This window comes from Harpia harpyja, chromosome 2 (genome assembly GCF_026419915.1).
Source record: "Harpia harpyja isolate bHarHar1 chromosome 2, bHarHar1 primary haplotype, whole genome shotgun sequence".
Lineage (NCBI taxonomy): Eukaryota > Metazoa > Chordata > Aves > Accipitriformes > Accipitridae > Harpia > Harpia harpyja.
In genome coordinates, this window is record NC_068941.1 from 18,780,616 (window position 1) to 18,797,975 (window position 17,360).

A 17,360-nucleotide genomic window follows, 5' to 3' on the forward strand; every position below is an offset into this window, starting at 1 on the left:
CAAAGGCACTGTGCGCACCATACACTGACTTACAGTCTGTAAACCACAGACCTGAGGAATCTCTGGGTTATTTCTGAGTGGTTCACAGAAGAAAGCTAAGAAAAGCAAATTAACATGTATTATGCAGGACACTGCATATGAGAAGTTTCTATTCTAGAAGGAGTTTAAGCTTCCACCAAAAAAGCATTCACTGACACAGAAGGCGGGGTGGGGTAAAAACAAACAAACAAAAAAACCCAACAAACAACACTGTACCAAGACATTTTCATGTTCCTGCATAATGTATTTTCATCTAAGTAGCAATACTTTTGCCTTTTTTCTCCTCAGCTTAAGGAAAAATCTATGCATGCAAATAATTTCTAGAATAAGAAAGCAAGTACTAGTCAAGTAGTCAATATAATTTGTAAAAGTCTTTGCTTATTTGAGAGAGAATTTTAGATCTGTTGGCAGCATTTTATTTTCAAATCAAGTCAAGGTATAGCTTACTGTTACATCACCATACAATAATAAATTGAAACAGTATACCAAACATGTATTTGCTCATTTTCATTAATGCAACTATTGCTTTTAATTTGTTTAAATTGCAAGACATGAGCACATTATCCTCTCAAGGTATATATTTCCTCTTCTATGTCAATCCCTGCCACCATTTCCACAGTTCAGTAGACTGTCAAATTCTGCCTTGTGCACATTTGATATTTAGTTATTAACAAAAATATGTTGTAACTATATTCAGTGTTTACCACTCTGCATTGTCATAATACCCAGCTATAGGTCTTATGCACTTCTCTCTTTGGCCATCCTTTTCCAATGTCCCTATGTGTTGTTGGCAGCCCTATAGCAGAGGCTCCACATCCATCATTTCAACTCATGGCCCAGAGGCCCAGTTCAGTCCCCACAGCCACAACCTGAACACATGTAGCAGCAAGTATGGAGGAGGTTAGCCTCAAACTCTGCAGGAACAGCAAAGGAGGCCACTGTAGGTAAGTTAGGGTCTAGCGGCCGGAGGATGTCGCGCTGTGCGGAAAGATAGGGCCCCCTCTCCTAATAGCCAATAACGTCTAGTTTGTAGCGTAAGCAGACGGAAGCGACGTTGTGAACCTTAGCTATATAAAGCTGTGTCACTCATCAATAAATGCCATTTGCCATCCACCACGTTGGTGTCTGTGAGCTGATGGCCCGAGCGGCCTGGGGTTGGTCGCCGTGCCGTTCCTGAACCAGGTCGCCGCGCCTCTTGAAGGCAACAGGCCACAAACAATTCTTTAGGCTGCAGACACAGGTCCCATATTCTAATTGTTTTTATACCAAGTTGTACAGATGAGAATCCATTCTCTCTTCAGGTCATCTTTGCTTAGGAAGACTCTCTCATAGCTGTTTGCCTCTTTATGCATCAGTTCTTTCCGCTGCAAATGTCTCCCCATTTCTTCTTTTTGAGACCTCTGTCACTTCTCAACCAGTAGCAAATCTCTATTACGCTCTTCTTTAAAGGCTTCTGCACAGCTTCCTCTACCCAGCTGATCCTGTTCTTTCCTGCTTTGTAAATTCTCAGTTTACCTTGCTCACTCTATTCCTATCCCCTATTTTACAGTTTTCTTCCAGTTTGAATTAGTAAAATTTTAGCATCCTGCAGCTTTATTCACGACATTCCACTCACTCAAACTCAGTGAATGAGATGGGGGAGCTCCCCATTAACCATATATAACTGCAGTGTAAGAGCCCATCAGTGGTACAGATCCCTCCTCCTGACTATTCTGCCTGCTGAATAAAGAAAATACTTTCTTCTCCTCAGAGGCACTGATTAGGAAAAGCCTTCCTAGACACCTACTACAAAAGAAGCTGTAACAAGGCAACACCTAGAAAAGGTGAAGAATTGTGTCATAACCACATATTTTGGAGGGTACACAGCTTTAAAGGAGGCTGCACATTCTAGTCTCCAAGTTCCTTCTGCTCTCCCTAAGTCAGGTGACCCCCAAGAATAATTTCTATCTTGAATAAGCAATAATTTTTTTATAAATAACTGTTTATACCATAAGAACGAACCCCATATTTAAGCATTTCAAGTCTGCTACTTAATTTGCATCTCCTCCAGCTTTGCTTCATCCACATATTGGGCATCGCACAATTGAAAACCAAAAACCTGCAGTAGTACAATGACCCTCTTGGCTAGCTATCTCTGCTTCCCCTCAGGGCAATGCAGACACACCCTTCAGAGGACTGAAGAACATCTGAAGCCTTCAAAATGCCTGCACATACCACTGTGGGAGACCCTACCTTCTTCAAGATACGGAGAAAAAATGGAGACAAAAGTGTCCTCAATAACCCATGAATGGCAATGGGATCTGGACTCAAGAGAACCTGATGGTCTGTTACTTTCTAAAACTACTGAGCCATGTTCACTTCTCTGCAAATTAGTTTTTAAATTGCCATCATATATTAATTCCTCCACTACCTAATCTTTGCTGCTTTTGCTGGTTTTCCCCTCACCTGACAGTGATGAAAATCAGGCAAACATAACACGTGTAAATGCTGTGCACACTTTTTTTTTTCTCCTGTATTAAATGAGCAGGACACCAAAGAACATACAAATTTACTTGACGCTCACTGATGTTTACTACAACTGTACTTCCTTAGACTGAAACTAACAATTATTTAGAAATACACTGTATGTTAAAGTCACAGTACTAAAACGTTTCAAGATTATACTTCCCATTCAGAGCAGTGAACAAAATTTTTCTACTTATACAGCAATTTCCACTTATACAGCAATAAAACTGTACCTTATACATACTAACATTTCTGAGTCTTACTCAATGAAAATTTCTTGAACTACTAAAAGAAAAATAAAAATTCAGAATTTACCCAACTATCTTCTCTTTAACTGAATCACATGGTAACATGAACAACTTTTAAGTAATAAAATCTGTTTAAGGGCCTGAAATAAGTAAATGTTAGTTCTTCCCAGTAGTTTAAAACATTCAGTTAATTTAGGACTGCATTATACTGTGTAAATCATTATATTCTTTTAAAACTTGGGGAAGCTGAAAGGTCAAAAAGGCACGTTGTCCACCATTCTTTACTTGTTTCCTATTATTAAGCCAAAAATCATCAGTCCTTTTTACAAAGTAACATGGCCAGACAGATAAATCTAAGGCCTAGCTAGCATGGTTACAATGTTTAAGAAACAGAAATTCTTAGATGCTTTCATAAATTCAGCACTGGTCAGTTAGAAAGAACAAACTGAAGTTGTGATTTAATTTTTTCATTAACATTTTTATTGAACTATAAGCCACAGATTAAACATCTTTGTATACACTGTGTTAATATTTGGAAAACATCAAAAAATATAATACGGAAATGAGCAAAATACATGAGTAATACTAAGAAATTTGGCTTTAAAAAGGTTACACACACCTTCTAAATTCTGATTGCAAGGAAACCAATGCAGTGCAATTATGCTAGAAAAGCCATTGCTGCTTATAAAACGTTGTGCAGCTGTTGGAGGAGAGGGTTACAGTGACAAACAGCTTCCCTGCTACAAAGGTGGCAGGAAATCTATCAAACTGGACAATAAAATTGCAATTGAGTTTCTTTGGCTTTTTATAGCAGCTGCATGTATCTTGATGTGTAGCTCTGCAAAACCTATCCAATTCTGTAACACTAGTCCTTTATGTACTAGTTCTTTATCATAGAATGGTGTTATAAATTAGGGGCAGGAATGGCGCAAAGGGTTGTAAAAAGGAAAAATAAGCAGTAACCCAATACAATTAGAGATGAAATAACAAAAACACAAATTGGTTATTCTCTTAGCAATGTTAAGGAAATATTTTTGTTCCCATAATTCCCACATTACTTTGAAAGCATGCTAGAAATCAAAAACATCTGAGAGGCACTTAGCATCGAACAATTTGCCCACTGAATTATGTCTACACTATGTTATGTGTGAATCTATATGATTCTCAATATTGGTATAACAGGATACAAAGCTATTCAAAATAAGTAAAATTAGAAGGATTAATAATTCATTATCATTAGATATTAATATCAGTTTATAAGGACATTCTCAAGTGATTAGTAAGGTTTTACCAGAAAGAGCTTTTTTTTGTGATTTATCTTAATTTATGCTCATGCAATTAAATGGTAGTTATGAAATACCATCTAGCTTTATATTGCTAGTTGCATAAATTGCATGTATTATTTATAAAAAAGTTCAAATGGCAAATGCATAAGAAAGGTGAAAAAAATCCAATTTTAAAATCCTTGATTATTGCATCATCATTCATATCACTATTGTTAAGTTAGTTTCTGGGTGCTTTTGTTGTTTAATCATTTTCATTTCAGCTTCTGAACTGGATAATATTAGCACCAATGTCCAAACAAACTGAACTCCTTTATGATTCCTTCAAAATTACAACACCACTCTGCTGCTAGCTCTGCCCACACCCACACACCTCTAACCTTGCCATTGTTCAACTTCCTCAGAAGTAGGTTGGAAGAACAAACAGTCCTTACATATTGACCAGAAAGCCAACAAAGCTAGACTTGGGAAAACTAAAACAGGAACTTACTTCTACAACCAAAGACACCTCACTATGCCAGCATGCCAGGAACCAAAAATGAGAAACAGAGTGAAGCACGCCATTTTCTCATTCACTATGGTATTGCACAAAAACATACAGCCTTTGGGAAAAACAAAACAAAACAAAACAAAAACACACACCAGAAGTAGCATTATCTGTACCTCATTTTTTTTGGTATTTTCCAAAACTGTGGATTTTTTCTTAACATTTGGCTGTGGCATCACAATAAAATCTTGTTTTTTCCTCTATGAACTCTAGACCATTGATTAACCACATCAAGTCACTGAAGATAATGACCAAAAATCCATGTAATATTTTGACAGAGAAGCTATTTAAATGAGATTCCTGACATTACATTATCTTACAAAAAGAGTCTAAGAGTAGAACTACAGCTATAAGATAATGTGCTAGTTAATTTTTAAATTCAATACACCAAAGCTCTGTATAACAGAGGTAGAAAGGTGGTCTTCCTTCACCCACCTCTCCATCTTTCCCCAGGGACAGTTCCCCAGCAATTCCTAGCAATCACACAAATATTTTAAATTATGCCAGTTTCTATAAAAGCAGATTAGGGATATTTACTCTGGCTACAGCTTGCCATTGTAAAGTCTACTCCACCCACACCCTCTGCATCTTGGGGGAAAGAGAGGAAACAGGTTTTTTGAAGACTGCAGAGCTGACACAAAAGAAGGTTAAGAATATTTCAACAACTAAAATGTGATCTCTGTAAGGGTTAAAATTTGGCCCTTGATTCTTTGCACCTAGATTCCATTTAGCTAAGTGACTATTTAATGATATTATGTCACATACTTTTGTTATATAGATTTCTACATTTGTCTCCCCATAGCCCAATAACCCACAATCGAGCTATGAATGCAATAAATAAACAGAGCTGCAAAATAACAGTATTCTTGCTGTCTGCAGAGACTGACTTTTTTTGAGAAAAAATTCATACAAAATCAAGGACCTCAGAAATGCTAGCAATTCATTAGAATTATAAAGTGATCTTTAGGATTCATAGATGTCCATTTCACACCATTAAGTTGCACACATTAAGAAATATGTAATTTATAATTTAATTAATCTTAAGTAAATATTTCTGATAAACCAGAATAATTATGAGGCCCACACTGGCCTCACTCCTTTGATCAGAATAAGGCAGGAAAGTTATCTCTTATACTACTGTGCCTTGTTTGAAGATCCACTAATAACTTCTATGATATAATTCTGGTTGTAACAACAACAAAAAAATCAGACAGAAGAATAATGAAGGGTAATAGTCTCATTCATACTGCAAGGATTTGCGTTCTCACCCTGTATTCCATGACAGCTTAATAGCTGAAGCATCTGTCTTAACTTTGATTTCTTTGCTTTTTACTGGTTTGTTTTACAGCCTTTTGATGTTACTAAAAGGTATTTTTGTTTATGAATAGATATGGTGCGCCACCTTGTGTTTGTGCCATTATTAAAAAGCAAAACCAGCACTAAAATTTTTCAGAAATGCTCCTGAAATTTGATTATCTTGTTATACTGAAAATGGCACATATTTTCAAAAAACTATCACAATTTGAGCAACAACAACAAAAAGGTTTGTATTGAAGCAACAAAATTAACATTTAATTGTCAAATATTTGAAAGTTATGCCCAGTAACAGATAGAAACACTGGGCTTTTATTTAACTACTGACCTCCACTTCAAGACTATCTCACTGTACAATACAGCGCTTTAGGGCTCTAAATGTAATCACACAGCGTAACTAAGTTTCCCAACTATTTCAAACACTCACCTTTGAATGCGTGATCGACAGTGTATCCACCCAAACACGCCAGCCACCCCACTCGTATTTGATTGCATGGTATAGCAAAATTCGAAATATGGTATACACCATCTCAGTTATCTTCTGTTCCTCAGAAGTCTTCGGATTAAAACAGCAAAGGGACAGCATCCACTCCTGCCAGACGGAGCACTGCAGCAAACTCCTGCAAAATACACATAAGCTATTTAATCAAATTTCAAAATATATCTTAGAAATATACATCAGCTAAGTCAGGAATTCAATATGTTTAAAACAATTGCTATGTGCAAGCATCTCTAATTTTACATATTGAAGACTATAGTATAGAGTTTGTTGAACAGCAATGAAGCTGTATCTGCTTAACGAGTCTAATTTACTAGGAGACCTTCTTACTTATTTTGTATACATGTGCATATAGCAAGCTATCTTACCTCCTATTTTCTCTGCTGTTATTAAAAAGTTTAATCATATCTGAGAGAAAGGCTCGCCGAACCTCCAGAGTTTCTGGACACTGTGGAGAATTACGCAGCAGGATTGCAATAACCTTCAAAATCTCTGTAAAACAGTTCATGAGCAACAAAATACAAGTACTAAGCACAGCATAAAATACAGGACATCTTCCAATATTGTTTGTACAAGAAAAGTGAAGCTATGTAATAAAGTTTTGTACTGAGACAAAGCACATCTCTATTTGAGTAGAAGGTTTAACTAATAAAAATCCCTTCTTCCAAGACTTTCCAAACCTGGTCACTATCAGGGGGATTTGCAGGCCTCTACAGCTGAAGAAAATTGAATTTTTTTGAATTGTCAGGTTTAAGCAACACAAATGTTACTGCATGACAAATGACAAGCTATCAGAATCTTTTTCTAAGGAAGTTCACATAATACAATGCATCTGTTATAAAATCAATATATGAGAAAAATGCATAGATTTTGCTCTAACTTAATAATATTGCACTTTTGAAGAATGTGAACAATTTCCAATTATACGTAACAATTTCTGTTACAAAAAAAAAAGTTTGAGAAAGGGGACAAAACCTTTCTGATATAAAATTTCATTTCTTATGACTATAATGTTTTCTATGTTTTTAGGAGACAGTCAAAATTGTGGGTACATTCCACTTTTTGAAGCAGTGGAACAGTCACTGTTCTTGTTATTTTTAAAAAAAAGTTAACTTTGTAAATAAATTAGAGTGCAATTTGAACACAGTCCCTGTGATAGTTTCAGTTCACCTTGCACAATTTCTCTAAAACGAGAAATTCCTTATTTGATAATATTAGCACTGGTCTTAAAAAGGTAGTCTAGAAGTCACTCTTCCTACTAGACCTAGATAATTCCAGACTCAGACCTCACACTACAAATAATCTGTATTAACCACAGCAGTGACTGCCAACTTCAAAAATCATAAGAGAAAGTAACAGAAATCTCCTCACATCTCTTGCTTTATACAGATTTACCAGAAGGCAAATGGCATACTACAACCAGATTCCTTTCCTCTGTATCTGCTTTGCTTTCCTTTCTCTTCCCTCACTTTCCACATGACGTGAACCCACAACTATGACCTACATTTAATGACAAAGCAGCTATGAAAGTGAAAAATCTATTATTTCTCCAGAAAAAATGAACTCCCAAAGCTGTAAGTCCATTGTATTATATACAGAGCACATTAATAAAGCATATAATTCAAGAAAGGAGATCAGTATTTTCTCTTAGTTCAAAAGACATCTAAAGTTTCATACCAAGATATTTCCCATAAAGTAAGCTAACGAAAACAGTGAGCAGATACATTTCTCCTATTTTCCATGTAGTGTTGTCATACTGAATGTAATTTAAGCTGAAGACTGTTTCCATATTTCAGATAATTTAATCTGACATCACTAAATAATGCAATCAGAATTTTGCTGGAACCTTAACATGTATTAAATCAAAGTATCCTGTGCATGCAAGTCTTGAAAAACCATTTCACAACATGACTGCACAGGCAAAAAAGGTGAGTTATGAACTACATACACATTTAGACACATAAAACGTCTTTCAAAAAGCTATAGAGACATACTTTCTAAATAACTCCGAATAAATGCACATTATCTTTCCTTTTGTATGAAAGACAATGTAAAACTGAGATCAGAATTAAGACTGGTGGATGTAATTAATAAGCTTTCTCATGTTTTTTTTAGAGCAGACTTTTCTTAACGGTAGCACTTAGAAACGTGTATCATCCTTACGAGGATTTTGTATCTTCACTGTTGAATCTGGGTCAGGATGTTGTTTATGTATCACTTGAGTGCAAATCTGTTCAGTCAGAATCTAGCAAGAAAGAAGAAGATGCCATATCAATGTTCACAAAGACAGTTTACTGAAAAATAGTTGGATACATTCCTCATACAGCACCATCATTACTTCACCATGTTTCTAAAAATTATCCAAAAAACCCACTTGTTGCCTTCCTTCATAATTTATTTCATCCTGTTCCTAAAATTTTACTCTAAACATTTTTTTTTTGTTTTTTTGCTTTCTCTTAAGCGCACACTGTTATTTTAAATACACTGGAAGAGAAACCTAACAAATCTAACCAAAACAATCATCATAAGGCAAGATCATTGCTATAATAAAATTCCACATATATATGAGTCTCTGCTTGAGACATTCACGTTACTCGTTATCTAGAATTGTTCATAATGAGCATAACCAAGTTAAGGGGGCAGGGGGGGAATCTCAAGTAGTGAGCTTTGGAAAAAAAAAAAAAAAAACAAAAAAACCAGCACTCAGCTGCATCACACTACGGTTTAATGTCATCTGGAACATATCAGCACAAATATGTAAGCAATTTTCTAACAATGTCTTACAAGTAATTAGGAAGATTGGATCCTAACTACAGTATATTACTACCTCAAATAGGACATTGTATGTGGTCATGGTGATTAAGCTTGTCTGAAGCATCAGCCTTTCAGCCAACAAAGAGAACAATCCATGTCCAAGCATGACTTCAGCTTTTCTCCTAAAATAGTAAGAAAGATAAAATAAACTTATGTATTCAACTTGCTTTAGGGGAAAAAAAAAAGCTTAAAAAGTGTGCCTCAAGAAACATGGAATCATTGGAAATATCTTTTTCTTTTTTGTTCCTTTAGTCTTTCACTTTTGGTTAAGGAAAAGGGCAAGGATTCAAATTCTGAAAGGACAAGTCATTCCCTGAAGACAGACAGAAGACAGCTAACTTTCTTCCATAAATGCGGTTCACTCACCCATGGGCCCAAAAAGCTGAAACACACCCTTAGGGATTTCTTGATAAACACTAAGGAAAGGGCATCTTTGTCCTCATTTCACTCAAAATACAACCATGGACAGCGATCTCAATAGTTATCTACTACTGTAGTCAACTTGAGACATATTAAATCTAGTTCTCAGTAAGTAACACAGGTTTCAATCTCATCAGTCTAATTCTTGCTACCAATTTCAGTGGAATTATGGAAAAAGACCACTTTAAAAAGCAGGCAGCTATACTGCAAGTAAGTATTAAATGAACTTGGTAAGGAAGTGATAACGTCTGGACACTAGTTGCCAATAACAAGTAATTCCACCACATCAGAAACATATTAATGACAAACAAATTGAAGAATAGTAGCTCCTATTCAGTGAAGCATATTTAGTGATTAACCTCCAATATAGCTTTTTTGACTTTACATACAAACACGTGTGTATATATACACACACTAAATAATATACACACAAAATAATATATGGCATGTATGTGTCACAACCTACCTTTTTTCCTTTTTTTTGGGGAGGAGTTTGTCTTAAGACCTAAACCAGTACTTACTTTGGAGCGAGATGCTTTAAGAAATACCCCATCACTTTTAGAGCTTGCACCCTGATGCCTTCACTTTGTGATGCTAAAAGCTTGTAGACAACCCTAAGTGGAGAAAACATAAGGCTTCCTAAAATAGTTGAAATACACAACAATTTTTGGAATGACAAATTAACTGCAGTAGACTGCAAATAAATTCGTATCTGAGCCTAATTTAAAAGAATTACTATTAATAAGACTACAAAAAACAGCATGACATTTCTGTTAACGGCACAATAGTTTGTGATTTCACATTTTATAATTACACTAGAGATTTTTAATCAAATTTAAGTATCTCCCAAATATCAATACATAAAACATGCTGTGAAAGGCTGCTGCAATTCCTATATTGAGAACTGTCTTAATCTGGTATTTTATCCAGAAAACTAAGCAAGCAGTTGTTTTCGTATTAAATGTGGCTGGATAGGAATAACCATGTATGGAGGGGAACTTATTTCTAGCACTGATATTTGACATCTGTGCGCCCTGTTGTTCCCACAGGTGGGATAGAGGAAGACACCAAGTCAGGAGACATTCTTCTCATTTCACCTTCATCAGTTTCTGCTCTTCACCTCCTTATGATTATGCTCTACACCCGCTTATGATTCTCCACTAAGAAGGTTTAAGAAGAAAGACAAAGGGAGCAAGGGACATATCTGTAGAAAAGTGCTAGACTTAACTAGCTGAACAGCTCTAGCTGAAGTTTTCCCAAAAAAGAAAATGGAAAAAAGCAAGGAAAATGTCAATGCAACTGATGAAAGTCTAATAAATGAATAAACAATTGGAAGTACAGTCTTACAGTGGTAAGTGTCCAGTAACCTTACATATATTTGACATTACCAATTCAAACTATAATACTGCACATATCTCATCACATGTATCTATGCCTTCCACTCCCCAAAGAAAAAGAAAATTTGCAGTACATTACAGCATAATCTTTTATTAAATGAAGTTTATTTACACAGTGAAAAATTCTAGTATTGTCCTTCTGTCAATGTGAAGAATAACAAATGCAAGTTTTTGATCCTTGTAAATCTCCCATAAAAACAGAAGACAGCTAAATGTATTTACCAGTTACATTTAATTTCATACATTGCTTACTTTTTGAGACGGTAAAGTGCTTATGACCACGTCACTACCTGATTTTAGTTGGGCTATGGTTCATGGTATTGGACAGGTCTTTGAATTTGTGAAATATGACTTAGCTTATACCTACGCAGACTACTAAGCCCTCTCTGAAAAAAGAAAAGATTCATTTCCTAATGCTCCATGAAATTATATTGGAACAGAAGGCACAGTACTCAGCCTTTACTGTGAATATTTTTCTGAGTAAATTTTTGAGGAAATGTGTATCATTTTATTAGGGGGAAGGGAAAAAAAATAAAATCTAATTTCAATGATTCTTCAGTCTTTCCAAAAATAGACCATGTTACAATACTGCATTTTAGCTCACCCAGTTGTAAAGAGTTCAAAGGACTTACTCAAGTTTTTAGGCCCTATCTATACATAACTGAGCACTCATCACTAGTTACATATTCCTTCACTTTTACATACCTAGAAATATTACCCAGGACACCTAAACTAAGACAAAAAAAAAAATAAATCCTAGTTCTATACTAGAATTTAAGTTAAAATCCAGGAGTGATTAAAAAAAGTTATGTATAATAAATAACTTATCCTGGAGAAAGCTTCAGCCACAGCAATGCTAGAATCAAACAAATGAGCAAGCCCACAATACAATGTTCATTCAAGCAATATAATCCATCTCCCCGCTTGTCTTAACAGAACAGTATGAGGGTTACCTAATTGCATAGGGAAAAAAAAATATTTCCTTGCACTTATTATTTCTTCAGTAGATTGGTTACTTTTAAAATTTTAATTATTTAAAAAATCCAAATATTTATAAAGCTTTGTAAAATTATTTTTAAATTTCAAGAATATGGTGTTTTAATTGCAAAAAGTACATGTATCAATAAGCATACAAACAACCAGTTAAGTGACTGGAGACAATACAGGAACAGGGAATGTAACAAATGAGACAGGAAAACAAAGTGATTTCTCACTGTGGACTCACTATTCATACTGACTTCCCATATACTAGTTAATAAAAAAGAAAATGTCTACTGCCAGTTGTTAAATAAAAACAAACATATTGCATTGGAGACCCAACATGACGTTCAAATACTTTATTATTTAGAGTTTTTATTAGTTTCCCATAGCATAATACATTACCATACAAATGAAGTCAAAGCTGAAGAAAATGGGAAAAAAAAAAAAAAAAATCAGCCTAGCACTAAAAGGGGAGAAAACAATTATGAACGTGCCTGAATGTTGTCTCTTGAGAAACGGCAACTGAAAAAAATATGTGTATAAATAGGGGTTAACCAATAGGTGCAACAAAATGTATGAAATGAGACTCTGCCTTTACACAGCAAGAGAATTACTACTCCACATACTCTTCTAGGAATAGTTCTGATATGTTTGCCTGTTCCAATTTTTCCCCACTATGTCCAGACAGGTTCATTTTAAATTAGAAAAGTTCAATAATGTGACCACCCTCTGAGAGCCACAACACAAAATCAGTCATAACTTAGTCTTTTTCTAGCAGATCTTCTCTTGTGCTTTTACTGTTAGTAGAATTTGCTACTTTCCCTACTTTTCTCCCACAATAGTATTAAACAGTATTTTTCTGTTTGTTGGTAAAAAGAGATTGTGAACAATCCACACCATAAAGTGCTAAATTTAAAAAAATAAAAGGTTTCTTCTGCAGAAGTCCCATAATGCTTTACACATTTAAAAAAAAAAAAAAAAGGAAAAAAGCTAACAAAGATCAGCAGAAAACTGAACCAGTTTTTGTCAGCCACTTTCAGTTCTAAAACATATGTAAGAATTGGAGGCTAAAGACTAAGCACTACTAGATGAAAACTTAACATCCATGTTAACTAACTCGAATTGATCACTACCTGTTTAAGTGTGACTGACAGCTCGGAAACATTAAAAAAAAAAAAAGAACTCATTGATAATAAATCTAACATCACCTCTTGTTAGAAGAACACCTGGACACAAAAATGTCCCAAGATGACGAGTCTAAGATTGCAACACATACACTGACGAGGACTTTTCAGATTTCATGGAAATTCCATCAAGCAACAGTATGGTCAAAATACTATTTCCTTTTGCCCACTTACAAAATTCAAACTTACTGTAATCCATTCCTCTGATCAAAAGCAGGGATCATAGAACTGGGATGCTCTGACATCAGAGCAACAAGCAACTGCAAGACATCCATTAGATTGTCATCCTGTTGAATAAAAGTTACAAATTTGAATTAAAAATGTATGAATGCTAGAACATTGTTTTGGTTAAAAGAACCACTACGAAACATTTCAAAATGATCTGGAGAGTAATAGTAAACTAAGGACCATAACAATTAGGCCAGGATCAAAAGAGCTATAGATCTGGAAGGCAAGTGAAGGAGAAAATATTACCTCCCCCCCAAATATTTATTTTTTAGAATGAAAAGCCATATATCTGTGTCTGGGATGTAAGCCTTTGACAGGGAATGGACTATTGGACTATGCTATTTCCTTCCACACACATGCTCATCTATTTGCATGTATATTTCCCCCTCTTTTACTGCACAGGAGCTAGAAATAAACTGCTGCACATTTTCCGGGGCACAGGGTGGTGTTTAATGCAAAATCTCTACTAACAAATGTCCACCCCAGGAAACAAAAATACCACCACCTGCCACAGACAACATTTAAAATGGGTAATTCAAGCTGCTCAGTTAAGTTTTCCGTACTTTTGGTCTAAAGCACTCTAAACTACAGTTTATTAATTTGTTTCAAGTTAATTATAGCTAAAAACCTACAAAGTACCAAACTGCAACTGTCGCCTTTTCTCATTCTTTGTGGTATTAAAATGAAAGCTTAATTTAAAAAAAAAAAAAAAAAAAATCAAAAAACCAAACCACTTTCCAACATTTTTGAACAAAATTCTGATTCTTTCTCTATTAGAAAACCAGTTTTACACCCCCTGAACAACTATGCTCACCTGATGATATTATTAGTTTACATTACAGACACTATCACTGATGAATGAGCTCTATGAGAAGGCTGAATTTTACATTTTTTGTTGATGCTTTTCTGAATTTACAACTAGATACTTAATCCTGTGGGATTCAGCATTCATGGATCTTTTAGACTTGACCATGCAAACTGCTAATATAGTTAAAATATGACCTCCTCATCTGAAGGCTATATAAAGCTTCTGCTATTTTGGTTTACACTTACATGTTACCAAGAGTCTTATTTTTTATATCTCCATATAGAGTAGAGTGACTTAAATTGCTTGACCACGGTACTACGAAGTAGTAGTAACCAGCACAGAGAATGAAAGGAAAAATAGGTGTAAACAAAAAAGGAAAAAAAAATCCATACTGCTTGAAGTTCAATTAATTCCTTATTTTACCCATTTCAAGCACCCTTACAGAGATGAGATCAGTTAGATTTATGTCCCCATTTCCCTTGTCTTTGATGTTGCATCTGGCATAAAGTGCCTTTTCCTGGTGCTAAAATATGAAGATGCAGATGTATCAGTGGTAACCAACATTTACTCCCAATTAAGTTTATATGCTTCTCTTAGATGCCATTAACATACATCTTTATTTTTTAATGCATGTTTTCAATTTTATTGCTTTATTTAAGATGTAAAATAAAAAGAAGAGAAAAACAAAACAAAAAATATTACTTAGGCAGCATAAAACAAGGTTTTGTCTTTTTTTTTTTAAAGTCAGTCTCACCATCTGTTTTTCTGCTTGGTAAATCAGTTTGCAGCACAACATAAGAAACCATTTTGACTTACTGGCTTAATGAACTTCAATCTAACATTGAACATAGTGCTTAAATCACTGCAAGAATATTGGCAATTCAGCACACTACACTAAAGAGTTGGACAATGTTTGCTACTTCCTCTACAGAGCCATCTTGTGGCATAAAGAAGGTAATGTTTGAAAATATTCAAATATTTGGTTGTCACAAACAGCGTAAAGTAGTACACTTCTCCTCCCATACACACCCCCAAATTAAAAATTACCTCATGTATAGTGAGCAGATAATTGAGGATAGCCTGCAATTCATCTTCTTTTATTCCATAGTCCTTTAAAAACAATCAGGTTTTAACTATCATCTTTCAAGTACAAAAGTACTGTTCCCAAAAAAGCATTATTACAAGCAATGGTTACATACAGAGCAAGTCCCACAAGACTTGGTACTATAATAGCTTCATAGATGGAAGGTAGCTTTTTCCCTGCCCAAATAAACCCCACTGAACATTACAAAAGTGCTTTTAGACAACTCCAATACAAGCATAAGAATAGGCTAGATAGTAATATAGTACATGAAATCGTTAGAGTAACACATTAATTGATACAGACAATTTGAACTGAGAGCTTCCTATTAATAGAAGAATTAAATTAAGGCGGCAAAGAGGATTCAAAAGTAGACCTGGACGTTTAATTATAAGCCTGCTAGCTAGGCCTACAGCTGAGTTTGCTTCCTATTTTCCACTACAGAATCCTATCTTCAGTCGCTATCAACTTTGCAGAAATTTAAATCATTTATGGTGTCTATGTCAGGAAAATGCCTTGAGGTCTTTTTGGTGAAAATAAAATAAAAACCAGCAGTTTCTAAGAACAGGATGAGGGTAAGGAAAAGCAGGCTTCTTCATTTCTACAGCTTTAATTTTTAAAGCAAGTCTCATTTCCCAAAAAGATTTTGCACCACTGTGTACAAATAGAAAATTTGCAGAAGAATCAACCTTTTATGATGGACATGCTTTTTACTGTCCTTGTGAAACTCCATCCAAAACTGTCCAAGTTATAAATCTCTGACAGAAATTTTAAAAAATAAATAAAAGTGAAGCTAACACTTAATGAAAGTCTTTTAGAGTTTGAGAGCTAAATTGTCCCTGATACTTCAATTGCAGAACATCCAATTTAAAGAAAGAGTACGAGAGTCAAGAGCAGAACTTTTCTGGTAGTTACTCCTCCGTATGGCTGGGGCTAAAGGTAGCAGCACAGAGAGCATACTGGTCCCTTAGCAACAGGGGAAGAGGGGAAAAGGTAGCTAGATTCACACACAGAAAAGTCAGTCTACAGAAGGAAGAGAAGAAGAGAGAGATCAGAGCTTACAACAGGAAAGGGTTAAGAAGAGTCTATAAGCAGTAGAACTGCTGAATTTCAATATTCCTCTAACGTCTAACAAACAGTTGTGAAACTTATTGATAGTGTCTTTCTTCTCCTCCTCCTCCTCCTGGGGTCCCCTGGCCCACCACATATAACGTCAAATGTTGCTCTTCAGTCTTTAAGCACTTCTATATGCAGGTGATATTGTTCTTTTCAAAAAAAAAAAAAATTTTAAAAAAAGGAATTAAATACCTATTTCCCCAGTAGTAAATATTTCTAAGTTTAATCATTAACAGCTCCACTTTTGATAAAAACAGCTTAAAAGGGAGAAAAATGCATCTTTAGCACTGCTGCCTGTGGCAAGAGCAACAACAAAAAGATGCACCTTACATGGTATTTGTATTTACTTATTTGTTTATGAAATTCAACATGCTTAGAAAAAAGTGCTATATTAAAGAGCATTTATTTATGAAAGGAAACTTAGATATCCTATCATAATTTAAAGTTATCCTACCTTCATCACTAGCTGTTTAATGAACATCAACAAGAATGCTCGCAGAGATAAAACCTCTTTTTGAGTAGGCCGTGGCCCGTCTAAAAAAGAAAAGTAGATATAGGAAATGCAAATTAACAGTTGTTAATAGCATAGTATACATTTTCACATAAAGAAAAATAAAAGGCATTTTCTGCATGAAGAGGGCACAATTCTGAGTAAAGTTATCTTTCCTCCACTTCGGACTACAAAACTGTGTTTCATTTATCAGTGTTTATTACCAAAATGCCCAACCAGTGAAGTTCTACTAAGGCTTTTATTAAATACAGTTTTCCAGACCCCTCTAAATTCTTTTCATGATTTTACCACTTCCTTGCAGTGTCTATAAACCAACTTCATGCAAGGAATAAGACTGAAATGAGAACTTTATTTCAGAATTTCCACATTTCGAATTTTTGCAGTT

At 34.9% G+C, this 17,360-nt stretch overlaps 1 protein-coding gene across 4 annotated transcripts in view; it reads right to left on the bottom strand.

The window, feature by feature from the left end:
- The window catches only part of LRBA (LPS responsive beige-like anchor protein), a 435,866-nt gene that overhangs the window by 354,087 nt on the left and 64,419 nt on the right, over positions 1–17,360 (bottom strand). For all 4 annotated transcript variants that reach the window (XM_052772257.1, XM_052772239.1, XM_052772249.1 and 1 more), the window contains exons 15-22: positions 16,919–16,998; positions 15,315–15,377; positions 13,421–13,518; positions 10,191–10,283; positions 9,263–9,371; positions 8,599–8,680; positions 6,804–6,927; positions 6,364–6,556 (exon numbers count right to left, since the gene is read on the bottom strand). In XM_052772257.1, the coding sequence (XP_052628217.1) occupies positions 6,364–6,556; positions 6,804–6,927; positions 8,599–8,680; positions 9,263–9,371; positions 10,191–10,283; positions 13,421–13,518; positions 15,315–15,377; positions 16,919–16,998 (842 nt within the window). The remainder of the gene's footprint in view (positions 1–6,363; positions 6,557–6,803; positions 6,928–8,598; positions 8,681–9,262; positions 9,372–10,190; positions 10,284–13,420; positions 13,519–15,314; positions 15,378–16,918; positions 16,999–17,360) is intronic.